General features: G+C 52.7%; 10 protein-coding genes across 10 annotated transcripts; 2 read left to right on the top strand and 8 right to left on the bottom strand.

Moving 5' to 3' along the window:
* Window positions 1-72: 72 nt before the first annotated feature.
* On the bottom strand, window positions 73-387 carry BJX68DRAFT_269479 (uncharacterized protein; the record flags this gene model as incomplete). The annotated part of the gene is made up of 1 exon (XM_071046364.1): window positions 73-387. One exon carries the CDS (start codon window positions 385-387, stop codon window positions 73-75), a length of 315 nt encoding a protein of 104 aa, XP_070896414.1.
* Window positions 388-599: 212 nt separating this feature from the next.
* BJX68DRAFT_277547 (short chain dehydrogenase/reductase family protein) lies at window positions 600-1,859 on the bottom strand (the record flags this gene model as incomplete). Its single annotated transcript, XM_071048350.1, has 4 exons — window positions 600-965; window positions 1,019-1,393; window positions 1,466-1,676; window positions 1,762-1,859. 4 exons carry the CDS (start codon window positions 1,857-1,859, stop codon window positions 651-653), a joined length of 999 nt encoding a protein of 332 aa, XP_070896413.1. The 3' UTR covers window positions 600-650.
* Window positions 1,860-2,757: 898 nt separating this feature from the next.
* BJX68DRAFT_269477 (carbonic anhydrase) lies at window positions 2,758-3,630 on the top strand (the record flags this gene model as incomplete). The annotated part of the gene is made up of 6 exons (XM_071046363.1): window positions 2,758-2,801; window positions 2,856-2,950; window positions 3,016-3,072; window positions 3,140-3,250; window positions 3,312-3,420; window positions 3,477-3,630. The coding sequence occupies 6 exons, from the start codon at window positions 2,758-2,760 to the stop codon at window positions 3,628-3,630; spliced, it is 570 nt and encodes a 189-aa protein (XP_070896412.1).
* Window positions 3,631-3,700: 70 nt separating this feature from the next.
* On the bottom strand, window positions 3,701-4,747 carry BJX68DRAFT_257014 (glycosyltransferase family 31 protein; the record flags this gene model as incomplete). Its single annotated transcript, XM_071043273.1, has 1 exon — window positions 3,701-4,747. The coding sequence occupies one exon, from the start codon at window positions 4,745-4,747 to the stop codon at window positions 3,701-3,703; it is 1,047 nt and encodes a 348-aa protein (XP_070896411.1).
* An 808-nt stretch (window positions 4,748-5,555) lies between these two features.
* Window positions 5,556-6,375, top strand: BJX68DRAFT_242612 (uncharacterized protein; the record flags this gene model as incomplete). Its single annotated transcript, XM_071041017.1, has 2 exons — window positions 5,556-5,877; window positions 5,940-6,375. Coding segments are annotated over exons 1-2 (383 nt in total), but the record flags the coding sequence as incomplete, so codon positions are not given.
* Window positions 6,376-6,377: 2 nt separating this feature from the next.
* Window positions 6,378-8,271, bottom strand: BJX68DRAFT_242610 (Zn(II)2Cys6 transcription factor domain-containing protein). Its single transcript, XM_071041016.1, has 3 exons — window positions 8,201-8,271; window positions 7,414-8,126; window positions 6,378-7,346 (listed from the first exon to the last, which is right to left on the bottom strand). Exons 1-3 carry the CDS (start codon window positions 8,248-8,250, stop codon window positions 6,457-6,459), a joined length of 1,653 nt encoding a protein of 550 aa, XP_070896409.1. The 5' UTR covers window positions 8,251-8,271; the 3' UTR covers window positions 6,378-6,456.
* A 230-nt stretch (window positions 8,272-8,501) lies between these two features.
* Window positions 8,502-9,875, bottom strand: BJX68DRAFT_242605 (RTA1 domain-containing protein). Its single transcript, XM_071041015.1, has 2 exons — window positions 9,359-9,875; window positions 8,502-9,282 (listed from the first exon to the last, which is right to left on the bottom strand). Exons 1-2 carry the CDS (start codon window positions 9,649-9,651, stop codon window positions 8,643-8,645), a joined length of 933 nt encoding a protein of 310 aa, XP_070896408.1. The 5' UTR covers window positions 9,652-9,875; the 3' UTR covers window positions 8,502-8,642.
* Window positions 9,876-10,855: 980 nt separating this feature from the next.
* On the bottom strand, window positions 10,856-12,539 carry BJX68DRAFT_269474 (uncharacterized protein; the record flags this gene model as incomplete). The annotated part of the gene is made up of 4 exons (XM_071046362.1): window positions 10,856-11,073; window positions 11,133-11,204; window positions 11,262-12,281; window positions 12,344-12,539. The coding sequence occupies 4 exons, from the start codon at window positions 12,537-12,539 to the stop codon at window positions 10,856-10,858; spliced, it is 1,506 nt and encodes a 501-aa protein (XP_070896407.1).
* A 944-nt stretch (window positions 12,540-13,483) lies between these two features.
* On the bottom strand, window positions 13,484-15,595 carry BJX68DRAFT_138332 (GMC family oxidoreductase). The gene is made up of 2 exons (XM_071036423.1): window positions 14,995-15,595; window positions 13,484-14,941 (listed from the first exon to the last, which is right to left on the bottom strand). The coding sequence occupies exons 1-2, from the start codon at window positions 15,430-15,432 to the stop codon at window positions 13,544-13,546; spliced, it is 1,836 nt and encodes a 611-aa protein (XP_070896406.1). The 5' UTR covers window positions 15,433-15,595; the 3' UTR covers window positions 13,484-13,543.
* A 317-nt stretch (window positions 15,596-15,912) lies between these two features.
* BJX68DRAFT_257010 (uncharacterized protein) lies at window positions 15,913-17,471 on the bottom strand (the record flags this gene model as incomplete). The annotated part of the gene is made up of 2 exons (XM_071043272.1): window positions 15,913-15,958; window positions 16,048-17,471. The coding sequence occupies 2 exons, from the start codon at window positions 17,469-17,471 to the stop codon at window positions 15,913-15,915; spliced, it is 1,470 nt and encodes a 489-aa protein (XP_070896405.1).
* Between the last annotated feature and the right edge of the window lie 193 nt (window positions 17,472-17,664).

Below are 17,664 nucleotides of genomic sequence, written 5' to 3'. Positions count from 1 at the left end.
CTATGGAATACTGCCAGAGTGAGCGACTCAGCAGTCGCTCAGCTGCCCCTCAAACGTACCTCGCGTAGCAAACTATCCTCTAGTCTCACAAGCTTCTCCAATCACGACAATGGTGGCACTCTCAGTCTCTCGAAACCCTTCTTCATCGGCCGCAACCTCGGGAATTTGGATCCGGGCGACGAAGCGCTCAAACGCTGCCTGATCCGCAAAAGAAAATTCGGCAATCGCGTCCAAGGCGGCATCTGTTTGCGTGCCGCGCAGCACAGTGGCTGGGGTCGACAGGCTCCGCACGGTGGTACCCTCCAGCGGCCTTACGACGTTGTTGGGCTTACACAGAAAAAGGAAGGTTGTTGGGATCAACAGGCTTCTCGTTGCGGACTCCTCCATTAAGACATCCTATAAGTCCCTTGCTTTGGATTTCCCGTGCGTATCTTGACTTTTTCTTGGATCAACACAATCCAGCTGTGGTGGAAAGCCATGACCCATCAAACGATCGAAGTCCTTGGATTTCCACCCGCACCCCTTTAGAAATATGCAGCTAAGTAATTAGCCGTACCGGAATTTGTTTCTTCCCCTATTATACTTATATCTCTTCAGGTAAGCCATCCCCCGAGCCTGCATCTTGCGGTTCTATATACAGCTAGCTGACATCAGCGGCTGCTCGCCCAATCCGCCAACGCATCCTGTCCCAGCTTCTCCTTGATAATATCGTGGCTAAGATCCCAAAGCCTCCGTCCAAGCCCGGGGTCGGATGCCTGACTCGTCTCCTTGCCCGGTTTGCCGGGGTCCACGAAATAGTACCCGTTCCAGCCCTTCTCTTCCACTTCTGGACTGGTTGCCGCATAGAGCGCACTGTACGATCCTTGCTCGGGATCGCGACCGGCTGCTAGCATTACCGTTGTTAAGAGCTTTCCGAGGAGGCCGGGGTATGCGTCTTTCCATTGTTGTTGCATGGCTGTATTGACCTATCAAGGATTAGCAGAAACAAGCAAGACATCTTAGCCAGGTCGGAACTTACTGCTCCAGGGTGTACAGAAAGAGCATAAATATTATCCCCATTAGGCCTGATAACCTTCTCCACGAGCCCATATTTTACCCCCAGAATAACAGCAAGTTTCGAGCGCCCATACCGCTCAAGCGGTCCAAGATCCGGGTTATTGATCTCGTCAAGCGACTCGAACTTGACATTCGATGGCGCCATGCGGTGCTGCTCTGACGACTCAAAGACGATCCGGGGTGCGGGCGTATCAGGAATCTTTGATGTCTTGCGAAGGAGGGGATATAGTTGGTTGACTAGGTAGAATTGTCCTAGCCAGTTCACCTGAAAGTGCCGGTCGATCTTGTCGGATGTTTCGCCGTATTGGTTGACGTTGATACCCGCTGATAAAATGAGCTATGGTATGACACGTTAGCCTCCAGTACATTAGGTAGTTATGCGTCGTTTCTGCGACATTGATCAACGTACCAGATCCAGCCTCTCCTCGTCCTTGACGAATTTTGAAGCAACATCTCTGATTTGAGCTAGATTGCCCATGTCGCAGGGAACCCATTCGATTTTCGCATCGCTCCCCGCTTCCTTCTTGATTTTGTCTACGGCGTCCTGACCTTGGTCTTCCTTGCGGTTCACCATGATGACTCGGGCGCCATTTAGCACAAAGGCGCGTGAGATTTCATAGCTAGAACAACGTTGTGATTAGTCACTTGGCCAATTGAAAGCAGTAATGACCTTATGACTAGAAAAGGGTCAAGAGTTGAACTGACCCGATGCCAAATGCACCTCCAGTGATTATCGCGACGCGGCCGGTGAGGTCTTCGATTGTCTTCTTCGGACCGATGATCGGGTGCAGGATTGACTGCATAGTTATTGAGTAGTATGCTTATGTTTCTGGAGTTACTTTGTCTGTTTTGCTCGTTCTAATTCTGTGAGACTATGGTTTCGACCTGCTGAGTGCGATCGCGGACTGATGGCCGTTTTTGTATGGTCTTCTCTCGTCGCAGGCCGTTGATGTCATACCTACGACGGTATGCCCTCACAGGTACTGGTAAATGGTCGATCTACTGACATGTGAGAAGCACGGAAACTGTCAAAGGTCCAACCAATTGGACGTTACCCGGCATTGTCCTGGATCTTTGGATCGATGTAAACATTACGTGGATCAAGATATTCAACAAGAGGATATCACACCACCGAACCGCAAACTGAGTTGAGCCTATTTCACCTTTGACCCCTGTCTAACTCTGCCGCCAACAACCAAGTAGCTTGCGAACGAGATACATTTCCGACTTGACGCCAGTAATTCGCCCAGCGGCGGCATTCCCGCAGGAGACCGTCCCTGTGGTCGGTTGACTCTATATAGATTTACAGGCCGGCACATAAGGCATAGTAGCAATAAGGATTCAAACATTAGGCATGGTAGGTTCTTGCCAGACTGCGAGTATTAAAATACACTTTAAATTGTCGAGTTCAGCCCCGGAGTTGCGGAGTTGCGGAGTCCTGGAGGCGCGGAGATGCGGAGTAGCGCAGCATAGCATAGCAAATAGTCTGTAACTTACTCCGTATAGCGCTTTGAAATCCAACTTGGAATTCATATGTCATGAAGTATAAAACCCAAAATCTCACAAAAAGATTAAACTCGGCATATCCGTTTCTTACACATCTAGCTACGCCCTAACAATTAGTCTTCGCAACGCCCTCCTGTTTCTCACAGACCTTACAACAATCTTCAATTCGAAATCAAAAAAAAAAAATCACTCAAAATGGCCTCCGGTCCCAGTGTCGAAGAGCTGCTACAGCGCAATGCGTGAGGACACACCTCGAAACAACAGCACACAAGAAGCCGGCTAATCGCGCGCAGTGAGCGCGTCAAAACCTTCCAACCGATTCCGTCCCTGAGCGAAATCAGCAATCTCCCTCCCAATCAAAGATTACCTATGCCAAAGATATTCATTGGTAAATTCTGACGCTTTCCATGACTCTAACTGATGTCGCCGCATCTGACCCGTTCCATTTGCTAGTCTCGTGCTGCGACAATCGCGTAGATCCCTGGGATATATTGGGGCTGGAAAAATGGGGTGTGTCCTATCTCCAGTTCCTTGCTCACGTTTCTTTTCAAAAGGATGATCGCTCACTATTTCCCAGATGCAGTTGTTACGCGCGGCGCCGCCGGCCGAATGGCGTCGCAGTTCAGCAACCTGCTCTTCCTCGACCATGTTTTGAATTTCACGGATGTTATGATTATACATCATACAGGTTGGTAGAATCTTAGCTCATCTAATCTCTCACGGAAGTGATTCTAACTGACATCATGTAGATTGTTCCGCCCAGCTATTCGGCAATGACGGCGTTTGCCAGGTGCTAGCGGAGCGGGCCCCGGATGCTAGTCGCGAGGTTGAGAGTCTTAAACTTCCGGGGTTTGAAGAGTACGTCCCCTGTATTCCAAGCCGGTAACTACGGCTATTATCTGACCTTGATCTAGTCTTGAGCGCAGTGTTCAGGAGGATGTACAGCTGGTGAAGAGCTCACCACTTGTTCGCAAGGAACTTGCTGCACGAACAAAAGGCTTCGTATATGACCTCAAGACTGGAGAGGTTAAGCCTGTGCCGGAAGCAAGTTCTGTTTTAGTCAAGTGAGACAGTGGCTTAAGCCAGAGAGGATGTGGGAGCGTCAGACCAACCCTGCAAGGCCATGTACTATATTCTTTTATCCATCTAGTGTATCAAAATCCCACTTGCCACCTCCACAGGAAAAATTTGCGTTGAGCTCCGCGATTCTGTCCATCATCCAGCCTGAGGTACTGTTCATTTCCTCATCCGACATCCATCCCAGGGTAATTGCATGAGCCAGAGTACATTTCCTTGATGTCGCGCGGAACTGGACGCACTCTGGGTCTTCCTGACAATGTCGCTTGCATTCCTCAAAACCCTCATCAACATCAAGCACCATCTCCTCCCCGTCAGAGAAGTTATCCCAGTCACCAATCCTCGCAGCAAGATGCGGGTATACGAGGCGGTTAAAGACATCGGAATGCAGTAGCGGAGCTGGTACCTCATGTTCAGTTGCAGCTGCAATCATCTCCTGCTCGAGATTCCATATTGCCTGCACCTCACTAGCATCAACATGGTGGAAGGTGACGACAGGATAGCACAGTACATCATTTGTGTATTCCATCGTGCTAGGTGTCTCCCGCTGGATGAGAGGCCACGCTCCCGTTAGTAACAAGCCGGACTGTTCAGCAACATGCCCCAGAACGAGGTCCCCATACGCAGATCGATTCGTAAAATCCTCACAATGGTCTGCCACAGAAGCTATATGCTCTGTTATCCGCTGTATAGCCGCTCGAGAGAGAACCCATCCTGAACCCCCATATGCGAATAACTGGTCCTCCATAGTCACCGGGAGTCCAAGGAAGTACGGCTCCCTCCAATCAAGGCGTCCCAACCAGTCAAGCAGATTCGACCAGACAAGGAACGTGTCGTCCTCAATAAACATGAACCACTTCGCATCGGGCCTGGCCGCGAAAGCCCTCTGGACGGTTGGAAGAAACTTCCATTTATCGAGATCCCACGCCTTCCTCTGGAGCGAAGAGGCATTTACCGCATTTGTATTCTCGCCGATGAATTCTGAGATCCGATGCTGATTCCGGTGCACTTCGCGATAGAAGTCAAACTCCGGCGCGGTCGCTTGTATTTCTGTACTGATTCCTGACAGCACGTCGTGGATGTGCTGGCCTTGGAATTCCTCTTCCATATCGGACAGAATGACGTAGTGCGGGATGCATTGTAGAGTCGTCTGGAAATGCACGGGTAACCGCGTGCGCAGGGCGGTTGCGCCTGTTCGCATTATCACTAGGGTGTCATTTGCTCCAGGGAGATACCGGCAGCGCGTGCTGCCTAGAGTGCGGTCCGCGTTGGTATCAGGGTCTGTGGATGATGAGGATGTTGTGTCTTTTGGTGATGGCGTGTAGGAAGCTCCCTGGAAGAGGGTGATTGCGCTGATGCCAATGTTGAAGAGGATGAAGGCGGCAACAGTCAAGCCTAAAAGGCCAGCCAGGATAGACCTGAACACTCGATGGCTAGCATGGCACACCGGCATGTTTGACAAGCCGGCTAAGTACTAATCTGCGCGCACTCCTCGTGTCATTGTGGATGAGACAAGAAAAGGAAACAAAAACAAAAACGACAGAAAGTGCGGGGTTGAGGCTCTCGGGCAGGCACGCGTCGGAAGTTCATCGAATCCGGGGCGAAGCGGTCTAAGCCTCCTGAAGAGTTGGCGAAGACTCGTATTCGGGCGCACCAAGCCTGAGAAAGAGGAGAGATCGGTAGGGCACCGCGGCTCGATTAGGCAAGATACTGCGAGTATCGCGTGTTTTCCACTGTATTGACAGTTGTTTTTCCGCGGCCTGGCGTCCGGCCTTTTTATTTGGCTTCTGGATTGGTTGACCCTTCAGTTTGGGCCCTTTCGAGTAGTTTATTCTGCAGCCTAGCGGTGTGAATATAGTGCGGCTGAGTAGAAACAAGCTCGTGTTGATGCGGGGACTTCCTTCTCAAGAACTACATGAAAGTAGTATAAAACGAAGAGATGGCCGTCCTTAACCTGCCTCTCCAGTCCTACCACAAACGAAGCTCTCTCTTTCTCCCTGCGAGATCATCTCATTTCCAACACAATTTTCTCACAATGAAGCTCACAATCTCTGCCCTACTATTCCTCCCGCTCGGCGCCCTCGCCACTTCCCAGTGGTGCACCATCATCAATTCCAGCAGCAAAGTCAACTGCCGAGCAGGGCCCAGCCTCAGCTCCAGGGTGATCCGCCAATTGACCCCGGGCAAGGATTACTATTTCCAATGTTACAAGCGCGGAGACTGCTACAATGATAACTGGTCAGATATAATAACCTCTATCTCGCTCGCTGTGGCTGTGGCTGATCGAACATGCAATGTAGTACGTGGGACAGACACATCGCCCCGGGTGTGACTGACTGCTATGTGAATGGGTATCTTACTGATAGCCATTGTACCATGGGTAAGTGAACGGGCTTCCAGGGTCTATTGTGCCCTCTTGGTGTTCTGTTCTGGCAAGCTGACCGTCTTCGTAAGCGAAATTGGGAAATGTTAGGTTGCCAAATTCAGCAACTTGCAACGCCCAGGCAAGCCAGACAGGGACGGAATCGTTTGGAGAGTCAATGGCGAAAGCTATGTTTGGTTATTGCAACGGCAAACTCAAGTATGAGTTTGGAGTTGAATATGAAGCTCAGTGCGCGGCCATGGGTCCTTGTTGTTGCCGGTGCCCATGTGTAGATGTAGTGTTGGAATCGTCAAATACCACGTCGACCCGCAGTGCGGCCTGTCCGTTAACCTGAGTATTGGTTGAAATACGGCCAGATGAATATATATTAACTTACTATATCACGGATTCTAAATGTGGAAATAAATACCCCCGACCGTATACATAACCCCATCTCACCAACAAAGCTCCTCCACCCACTCCTCCCACTCCCCATCCATCCCATTACCCCTTTTTCGAAAGTCCACAACCACCGTCCCCACGTCCCGCCGAATATCCAGTCCAATAGTATGGATTCTGCAGAACTCCGGAATCGGCCTACACCCAGCCGCAGCAGTCTCCTCAACCTCCCTGGCCCTCTGCGCGACGGCGGCGAGTATACAGCCCTCCCAGACGCCGTCCGGACATGCGGCGATCTCAGATAACAGCGTGATCGCCTCGTCACGCAGGCTCGCGTCTCGGCATTTGGTCGCGGCGAAGTAGAGAGGGTGGATGGTGCCCGTGGAGATGGGCAGGCCGATAAGCGGGGTGGTGTGCGCGCCGGCATCTTCCGCAGCAGAGCATGCAGACCTCGCGAGCGCCACAATCCGCTTGAACTCGGGCACGAAGCGGTCGTAGAGCATCTCCTCCGCGTACAGACACGTCGCCGCCGTGATGAGCGCAATATAGTACTGGATCAGGATGAGCGCTGCGCGCGCCGAGATGCGTGGGCTGCTATGGCGGGCCTTCTGGCACGAGTACGAGTATGTGAATGCAGACTTCCAGAGCGCGAGGCGCGAGTGGAATGTGTGTGTCTGGGCGATGAGGTCGAGCGGGACGTTGCCTGGCGAGTAGTACTTGTACGTGCTGGCGGATGTCCGGGCGAAATGGAGGATCCGGGCGTGTTCGTGCACGAGGCAGGTTTCGGCCTCGTCGAGGGTGTCGAATATGTAGGGCAGATGGGGTGCTGTGCTTGTGGAGCTCGCAGCGGCGATGCTGGCGGTGATGGGGGCGCGCCTGCCCATGTATTGCGCGGCTTGCATGTCCATTTTCATGTACGCGCGTTTTATTGCGGGGTTGATGGCGTCTGTGATGGACATGTTAGATGCACAGTGCTACCAGAGAAAGTTTGACCGGTCAATCAGACGGCTTACCTTTTCCGTCTGACCCCGGGTGGAACATGATCCTCAAACACCGTTCAAGATGCCCCAACCCCGCTCGGAAGTCCCTCATGATAACCTCGAACCAGATACACACAATCCCAGCAAGCAATGCCGACTCGATGGATGCAATATCGCGACCGGCACAATCACCACCATTCGACGACGCGACCGTATCCTCAACGAGCTCCTGCAGCGACGAGAGAGCTCTCCCATACGTTCTGAGTGCAAACACATATCGTTGGTTGCGCGGGCCGGGATTGAACCCGTGGATGCCCAGCGAGCCGTGCGCGACGCGCTCCTGGATCAGTGCGCTCAGCGCAATAACGCATTGTCGGACCGCGAGCTCGCGGTGCATAGCTTGGATCATGAGCGGGCGCCAGTCGGCGCCAGTCGCCAGCTCGATATTGGTTGTACTGCTGGTAGTAGAAGTAGTAGCGCCGTGGCCGATTTCAGGCCCGTGCGTAATCCGTTCAATGAAATACTGCATGTACCGCGTCTCCTCGCAACTGGCGTCCCAGGGTTTTTGTGGAACCCGCATTTGCAGAATCGATCGGACGGTTAGTGTTTCAGCAAACGAGACTGTAATCTGGTGGGAGTCTGCAGGGGGTTTTGTCGTGGAAGGCGAAGGTCCGTCGCAGCGGCGGCCTGTGCCCGTGCATCGCTTGCAAGACGGCCATGTCTCGTCGCAGCGGATTCGGCGGATTCTGGAGCAGCGCGCGGGAAGGTTAGCGGGGTGCAATTGGTGGAGAGCAAGACTGCCGATAGACGGTGGCCATACTTGCATGTACGACAGCCGGTTCTGGATTTTGTATGCGCCCTTCTTGCCATCGTGTGCGCATACTAGTTACTATAATGTAGTACCTGGTTGGACTGGAGGAAAATATTGGGCATTTTGTACAGGATTCATGGGATCTTCCTGCGCCGGACGCTATACTTTCCTGGGTTGAGGAATACGATCTGACCAACCAGAATGACTTGTCTGGATGATATTTTTAGCCGCTTGGCTGTTCCAGATTCTTGCTCCACTCATCGACTACGACATACTCCTCTGGGTCCCCGACCTCTGGACCATTGTCTTCGTTAGGAAGTTCATCCCACCCGACTCAACCTCCTGCTCCATCTCCAACACTCACCTCTCCTCCCCACCAACACGACCCAACATCACCTCACCATCGCGCCTCTCCTTCCCAGTCCACGACCCGGGATCCCTCCAATATCTTTCAAGGCACAGTCCCGGATGAAACACCGTCATACAGCCGCAGGCAACGACCATCATCGCCCCTTCGAGAATCATAAATGAGACCTCGTCGTTGGCGAGGTCGCTGCCGAACCCGCCATTTAGTTCTGCGACGCGGAAGATGGAGCGGATGAAGATGAGGAGGGTTGCAATTGCGAGTCCTTTTGTTGTTGGATAGTGTTAGCACATTCACTGGCAGGTCGGCAGGTAAGAGAGACGCACCCCATAGAAACCCCTTCCACTTCCAGTCAAGTCCACCAGATGTTCCCCTTGCTCCATGGTCCTGCCCCCTCCACCTTTGTTCCCTCTTCACCCGCCAGAAAAACTCCCCCGCCAACCCCATGAAAACCCCAAGACAAACGACCTGCGCTGCGAGCCCAGCGATCATAATATTGATCCCCGTCTGCCTCAAGCCATCCTGATCCCTCCCCGCCGTAGCCGTGACAGCTCCGCCGGCGGCCTGGAGAACGAGGCAGAGAATGTCGCAGGTGACAAAGATCTTTGCGTAGGTTGCGGGCTGGAGGCGTGAGATACCCGACCCGTAGATGGTGATTATTCGGCTCAGGGAGAGGTATATTGCGGCTGTTATGAATGCCGGGGCGATTGTTAGGCAGATGAGGTATCTGGTTGAGGAGAAGAGCAGAGGTTAGTTTGATCTGGTATGGGAGGATCATGGGAGTTGGATGGCTGGTTACATACTGCAGGAACGCGGAGAAATTAAAGGGATTACTATGCAGGATCAGACGTCCCGCGTAGCCAATAACCTCGAGGAGAAGGCCTCCGCTCATGCAGCCGAGGAAACTCCAGGTTTTGAAGCGGACGCCATGGTAGAATTGTGCGACGAGCATGATGGCAAATAGGGCCAGATAGAGGGCATTTCCTGCTACGTTTGGAAAGTAGCGTATCAGGGCCCAGTCAATGGGGCACGTGTCTGGGGTGCATGGTGCCGTGACGGTGGGTAGTGTAGTGGAAGTGTGGGTGGGAGTTGCCATGGCTGGTGCGTGCTTTGAGGGGTATAGGAGAGAAGAGCGGTTGATGATAGAGTGCGTTGTATAGGGAGACTGCTGGGCTTTATAGATAGGACATGTTGCTTGGGTCTTTGGGGTAGATCCCCTGGGTTGGAACGCCAAGCCTGTATTCGTACTTGGTGGGTCAAACTGAGGTACAGGGGCGCCTGCAGTTGACTCGTCTAGAGACTTCTATACTAATATGGTACAGCATCATGCTAATCCCTCTCTGCTTGCCCCATCCTTGGTCTCTCAGTTTTGGTTTTGGCTCCTCTCTCCAGAACTGTCAGAAGTACCGGTGAAATTGAGTAATCCAACTGGTGACAATAGGCCTAGTATATCCCAAAGCCCAGTTTCTTACATGGCGGTTTGCTGCAGACTACATTTTATTCTGTTCGAGGTTTCTTTTTTTTTTCTCTGGTATTACATGTCCGATATAGGGCTAAGTGACTTGGATTTTCCCGGTAGGCAGTGCCTAATCGCTGTTCCCAAGCTGGATTTGAGTCAGTTCATCTCGTGGATATATACCTATCTTGCCACGCGTCCGGCTACCCAACGCCCTTTGGTTCTCTGATAAGCTTAGAGCGCTGCAGAGACAAAACAACAATCACTTGGACAGCTACTCGGATAATCAAGAGGTTTCCCCAGACTCTTTCCCTGAGGCTACCCGGCCCTTAGGTGATCTCCATCTAGAAGCCGTGATATGTACCTCTCTCTTCATAGTGACAAGCCATATATGGATATGCACGCAATGAAAGCGTTCCAGGAACTGCCTCATTGCATTTGGTGGTTCCGAGGGGCTGCATTTCCGGGCCTTTTGGGCTTCATGACGAGCTTTCAGCTGGAGTCCACTGCTTTCGTGACGTTTACAGTGCTTTAGACTACAAGGGGCTCCTTGATAGTTCCACGGAAGTAGCGCTGGCGGGAAGAGGAGCCAATCCGCTGTCCGAGCGCGCTTACCACACATGATCATCACTAGGTATCACCACGATAGTGCAAAGGGTGTTGCAGCTTAAACAATCATATTCCCAGAAAGCAAGTTATCAGGACAGACTGTATCCACGGTCACTAAGTGACCACTGAGGTTACAGATGGTGCAATATGTCCTCTGTTTCTAGAACTGCTCGACCTCCCTTTGTGTTTGGGGATTCGACTGCTGTGGTGAATACCCTCGTCCCTACATTTGGGCTTACTCAGCGAGAGGATAGCCCTCTGAAGAAGTTGCAAAAGCCTCGCAGACTCGTGGAAAGATAAAGAGGTCCGGGGCATCGAGGAGCGTAGCGTTGGCGAGGGGTACGCGTTGGCCGACAACCTCGCCCCACCCTTCGAGGACAAGGTTGGCCCCGACGGTCGAGTCGATCTTAACCCCGAACTCGCCGCCGCCGGGCTCACAGAAGCCGCTTGCGTCTTGAGAAGGTTAGCTGGGTTCGAAAAGCGGGGGAAATGGGCAGGGTAGGGCTACCTACCAACACCACCGGAGGTGGTCAGTGTCAGCTGAGGGACCTTGAGCGAGAGGTCGACTCCGAAGCCGTTGTCCTCTGTACTCGCTAATCAGCTCCCCCACACACGTTCCTGATAGGATAGGTAAAACGTACCCAAAACAGTTAGACTAACGGTAGCAACGATCTCAGTATACAGACGTGTCTGTGCATCGATCTGCGCATTTAGCGCCAATGAGTTCACCTCAATGCCCGGTGTCCACCCGAAAAACTGACCGGAACTCGCTGCTCTCAAGTCCAAGTCCGCAATAGCGGTGTCCGGGATTTCTGCTGTGACTCCTGTAGTAAAGTTCGCGGTACCACTGATGTAGACAATCACATATCCGGCGTTGATCTTGAAAGACGGGCCAAACTGGAATACACCAGGAATCCTCCATCCAGAAACGGGATAATCAAGTAGGGTGGCCTCTCCTGATGGCTGGCTAGAATCGCGGAAGTCCACATCTCCGTCAAGCTCCAGGCTTACTCCAAGGCGGGTCTTGACGCCCTGTGGCTTGACAGAGAGCTCTAGCTTGTCGATCTCGACGCCTGTCCCGCCGAGGCTACCTTCCACATGCCCCATTAGAGCTAATATGCCCTCCGTACTGCAGTCCGTGCAATTCGCGCGCAGCCTAGCATTTGGAAAGCCCGATTTATCCTCCCAGATTAGGATCTCCTCTGGAAAGCTCGCGCTGACATCGAGCATAAAGCTCCCATCCAGGTCGGGGAAGGAATTGCGCTTGTTGTAACCCTGCTCAAAAGTACCTTTACCAAAATCAAGCACAAAGGTGCTTATCACTTTCTTCCACGTACTCGGACTCGCATCGAGAGCTATCTTGGTCTCCCTGTTGTCAAATTCGGCCTTTGTCACAACCCAGGGATCATGCGAACGGTCACCACCGCACCCTTCCCAGCTAGGAACAATCACAAATGAGCGCAGGTCGTTGTAGTTGACCCAGTCCCACGCGGCCTTTGCAGCCTCGTATATGAGACGGTGCTTGAAGCGAAGTGAAAAGTCTTCCGCGGTGCAGCTTGTCGTCGAATCCAGCGCAAAAGAGAACCGGTCCATGTCGATGATCTTCTCGTTTTGCTTTGAGTAAGCGATCATGCTTACGAGTACAGGTTTTTCTCCCGGTACTGCTTTCCTGTTAGCGTCTTCCTCCGCTAAGTTGCCGCTGTATAGCATTGCAAAGACGTACTCTCACTCGAAGCCCAGATGAACTTCTCGTAATCCGCCAGGTCAACAGAGGCAGTGGCATCTGCGCGATTAGCAAGCGAGTCGGCCCATACATGACGAGGAACAGGAGCGAGGTCTTTGAAGGTAGGGTCAGGCACGATCAACTCAGCGAAACCGTGCGAGATACAGAGAGTGGCTACAGCGAGAAAGCTAAGCATCGTGAGTATGGGAAAAGAATGGAGTAAGAACGGATCCACGCGGTCGAGGCCGGGTGATTTGAGAGCAGAATGTACCGGGCTTTTTAGCACGCTCTTCACCACATGCTTTTCGTGTGGGATATCTCCGGCCGGCGATTTATCCGTCCTTCTTTGGCGAAGCCTACCACCGAGGGATCCTCGATATCTTTGTTGCTCTTCCGGAGAGGAAATCCATGCATATCTTTTGCGATTGGACGCGGGGAGCCTGCGTTGCATCATGACCGCGCGCACCGCCTCGGCAATCCTGATTAGCGAAAGGGGTCTGGTTGAGTCGTTCCCGTTGTACTCCGTGGCGTGAGGTGAGATACTAAATGAATGTCGAAGACTAGGGGAAATCGTTGAGACGGAGGGAAGTGACTCAAGACCGGAATTTGGCGGTCCTGGAATAGACTTGGCTTGTCAGGTTTGCCACGCAGTCAAGTACTAAGGTTCATTGAAGCTTTGGGAAGTTCTGGTCGGCTGTTGGGCATCCAAACCATATCCGAGGATGGCAGCATTTTCGCGTCAAAGTCTGGTAAGACTTGCGTGAGGTGTCATCTTCAGATGACTGATATGAACGCCGAGGTCGAAAGTTCCAAAAGGCATGCCAATTCTAGGCAAGAGTAGCTCCTGGAGCGTCACCGTAATATTATCAAGCCGAGCAACCTAATAGGAAGACGGAATCTGTAACAATTAGCAACTATAAACGAGGTGAGGGGCTGGAAATGGAACGCATATCCTATGTAGGGTAGCTCTCTTTCCAGTCTGGTCTTCCTGCAGCTGCATCCAGACTGGACAATGCAGTCTGGCTGGTGGCTACCGAGGGGATGAACTTCAATCATCTATCTCGAGAATCGCAGGTAGGTAGATTTGTTCAGATAGTGTACTACTCAAGACATTAGTCAGAAAATTCATATGTATTCATAAAACAAGCTATTAGGTTATTTTATACGTCAACTAATCTATTACACAGTGAAATCAATCGCTTACTCCGCCTTCCCAAGAACAATATCCGCCGCGCGCTCAGCAACTGCATAGACCGTCGAGATCGGATTTCCGGATGGGATCAATGGGAAGATACTCGCGTCTACGATCCTAAGATTCGTCGTGCCGTATACCTTCAAATCCTGATCAACGACGCCACCAGCTTCCCGCGGGAGCATAGCAGCTGTTCCGCAGGCGTGGTGAGCCGGGGCCCCAAGGGACTCGCGGAGTTGAGTCTTAATTGTGGCCAGATCCGTTGTTTCTGGTGCCTGGACGAGCGGTGCAAAGTGTGGGGAAGACAGAAGTTTCTGTGATGACTGGACCTGACGGGCGAGGAGCTCAATATCGAGGGGGTGCGAGAAGTATTGCGGGTCGATTGCTGGGTGCTCTTCTGGGTTGTTGGAAGAGATGTGTACGCTTCCTCGGGAAAGGGGGTAGGAGAGAATGGCGGCGAGAGCACCAAAGTTGCCGGGGTATGTGCCAAGGATGTTGAACTCTGAGGCTTCGTTTGCCTGTTCGATGAGGGATCTGGTGACAGCTTCGCGATTGCTGGATCCTGCATACTGGGCCAGCATGTTTTTGAGATCATTCTGCTGTGGTCGCGTGAATGAGAACGCCTGGGCCCCAGGTGGCACACTCGCAGCTTGTGTGGTCTCCTTCAACGAAAAGGGGAGCACAGCCATGATATGGTTCTGCAGGCCTTCGCCGACACCTTGCTGCTCAAGAACAACATCAACACCCAAGTGCTCCAGTCTTTTCGGATCACCAACTCCCGAGAGCTCCAATATCTTTGGCGTATGAAGCGCCCCGACAGCTAAGATCACCTCTTTTGTAGCGTGGACTGTACGCGTTGCACTTCGAATGTCAACTCCGACACCAGTAGCCTGCAGATTACCACTCTCCTGCGTCGCAAACAAAACTTTTCGCACATTTGCCTCGGTCACAATCCTCACATTCTGCCTTTCCTTTGCGATGAGACCATATGTCGAATCAGAGCTACTCCTCAGACCAGTGACAGGATCAAGCGTCATAGTACAGGGCCTGGTTCCCACAGATCCTGTTCCCGTTCCGGCTAGAAAGGACTTCTGCGGCTCAAATCCGTTTACCTGATGGGCATCTTCCCATGCCTGGGCGAGCGGCTTATTTTTCCCTTCCTCAAGGAGCGACGTGTAGGCAACTTTGATCGGGCCTCCTTCTCTCTCACCTTCAGCTGCGGGCAAGGTGACGGATTTCTCAAGATATGGCTTGAGCGACTCCCATGTCCATTTTGGGTTTCCGAGCCTCGCCCAGGCGTCGATTCCAGCGGGTGATGGAGGCGTCCAGAATAGTCCGTTTATGGCTGACGAGCCCCCGAGGAGCTTCCCTGCGGGATGAGTGGTCTCTCGATTGTTCAATCCGGGCTACCAAATCATTAGTACTGAGGTAGAAGAACGGCAGTCGGGAATGAATGTACCTGTGGAACAGTCTTCGTCTGCCAGTCCAGATCTGTGCCTGGAAGAGTAGGCCACGCGCTTGAGTCTGATACTCGGGGGTCCGACGTTCGATCAGGCCCGGCTTCCAGGACAACTATTTGCAGGTCGGGGTTTTCAGACAGCCGCGCCGCGAGTACCAGGCCCGATGTGCCGCCACCAACGATGATGTAGTCTGCTGAGGCAGGAAGAGGGTCTGTCATCTCCAATTTGCGGGAAGAGAATTGTCGTTCGCGGAAAATGAAGGAGTCGAAGTTGAGAAATATCAGCAACGGGTTGGGGGACACAAAGGGGTTGTCCAGCTGAGAGATGTATCGACCTGCACGGGCACCTTTTGATTCATTTGCCCGTGTATAGTCAAGGGACGCGGAACCATTCCATGTTCCCTTCTGATCAATCAAGAACATTGGGGCCAAGATCATATAGAGTCATCGACCCCGCTGTCCGACCATGTGGGCCCATCAGGCCATCGGCGGAGCGCATGGGGCTGAAGGAGCGCGCGCTATGCTTCTTATGGACGAATAGCCGGATAACTCAGGTCCAACTATGAAGATCAGGTTCAGAAAGCAATAAGCCCTCGCGCAGTAAGTGAGGATTTGCGTAAGTCAATGATGGCAGCGCATACGATATGAACCAGTCGGAAACCAGCGGTATGGCCCCCAAATGCAGGCAGCTGTATTGGGCGCAAGCTGAGAATTGAGATATCGCTATTATGCAATCTCGGTCGTAATAGTTACTAAAACGCTCGTCATTGATCTGTATAAATCCCTGCAGCGCCTTCTTGGATTTCGTAATTGGTTAGAACCCTCGGTCCCAGGACCCGGCTGTCGAGATCTATCATGTCTTCCTGAGCGCCCGAAGAAAAGACCTGCGTACAGAATCTTCTAAAATCTGCGAGTGCCTCAGGGCTGTGCCACGGCCAAGCCATCAACGCCTCGGAAGCATTCGCTGTCGATGGTTGTGCACCCGGACCAGCCCAGGGTTTCCAGACCTCAGCCGACCAAGGAAGGAAAAAGTCCGTTTCTTCACGCGCATACGGTCCAGGGAACCATTCGTTGGCCGGTGGGTCTTCAGGAAAGAGCCCTAGACCGAGCTTAAACAACCTCAACCACTCGGCGTTATCGGCCGGTGTTTGGTTCCAGGGATCGTCATCACCGTAGAGGATCTGCCGCGCTTCAGTGTGTATCAAATCATCAGTGATCGTTTCATTGGCCTCTTGTGCTCGACGAATGCGCTCCGTAAGCTGAGCAGTAAAGTATTCAGATGGAGTTGGTTTTGCTGCGCCTGGTAGCGCATCCGGTTGATCTACGCTCCCTCTAAAGCTCCAGTGGGCGTTGGCTGTGCGGGTTGCACTAAACGGGTCCATTGTCGCCGATTCCATCCCAATGAGATATGGTGGCATGGCATTTTCGACGGCCAGTGCCACCGCCGGTTCCAAGCCGCGGTGTCCTTGCCAGTCTCTCATGGTTGCGCCTTCGCGAAAGTGCTGTGCTAGATGTTCAGTTCTCTCTGACCACAGTTCGAATGTCTGCGAGCAGATTCCGCATCTCGATTCCACTTGGTCGACCTGCGACTTCCAGCTTTCCATTAGTGGTATAAATCGACTGACAGAGTGCACGAGGCGCAGATGTTGCACAAGATGATCTTTCCTGTAGAAGGTGCGAAGAACAATGGGCTTGGCTTGACAGAGACTGTAGGCGTGCGATTCGAGATGGGTGTCTGGAGGGTTAATAAGGTCGCAGAACACACAACGCGTGATCGAGTCTGGTCCGGTATATGTTGGTCCGCTTGGGCAGCATGTGTAGCTTTCCAAAGATAGATGCAGCGTCTTCTCGTGCCGTGTCCAATCATACTTTGTACGAAACGTGTCTGTACAGAATGTGCACTGAAAAGGCCTTCCCTCTCCGCCTTTTGCCCGGACAGCGGTTGGTTTGCCTCGACGTCGCCGCCGCCGTGGCTCAGTGGCGTAGAAACGGGTAAATGAGCCGTTCGAACTATGCGATCCGAAGCTCTGAGCAGATGATGGTGAGCTGGAAATGCCGGATCCCGAACGATTCGAGGAGGCGATTGACCGAGAATCATTCGGAGTAGATCGCGGGGACACCCCAGGCTCATAGTCGCATCTTCTGCTTTTGACCACGGCGCTCATGATATCGTCGAGCGACGCGGCCTCCGCCTCTGGGGGTGAATTTCTCCATCGTTCAAGCGGATTCATCATTCCATTGTCCCTCTCGGTGTTGAATATCTCCAGTGAATCGCGCCGCTGCAGTGTTAGTCCACCACTCCCTCGCGCCGACCGATACTTCTGCCGTCTCCGAGCATTCGCAAACCAGGTCGACACCTGTGTGAGGCTCAATCCCGTCCTTTCGACAAGAGCAGCTTTCTCGTGCTTCTTTGGGTATGGATTGTCCGCGTGCTGGTCGAACCATTGCTTCAAGATCTGCACCGCCGCCCGACTCATCTTCACAGGTCCCACAGAGGGCTCGCAGCCTGAACCGGACCTTTCATCGTCGATTAAATGCACTGCGCCATCTGACGTTGCCGTTTCGGGACGAATAGGCGACTCTAGGGGCGAGAAAATCGAGTCAAAGTCGAATTGCAACGGGTCGGTCTCGGTGCCCCGCAGAGCTTCGCCGAAATCCCCGCCGGAAAGC

Source organism: Aspergillus pseudodeflectus, assembly GCF_044049435.1.
Source record: "Aspergillus pseudodeflectus strain CBS 756.74 chromosome Unknown BJX68scaffold_39, whole genome shotgun sequence".
NCBI classification, from domain to species: Eukaryota; Fungi; Ascomycota; class Eurotiomycetes; order Eurotiales; family Aspergillaceae; genus Aspergillus; species Aspergillus pseudodeflectus.
Note: the sequence above shows the minus strand (reverse complement) of the source record. Positions and strands in the feature narration are given on the sequence as shown.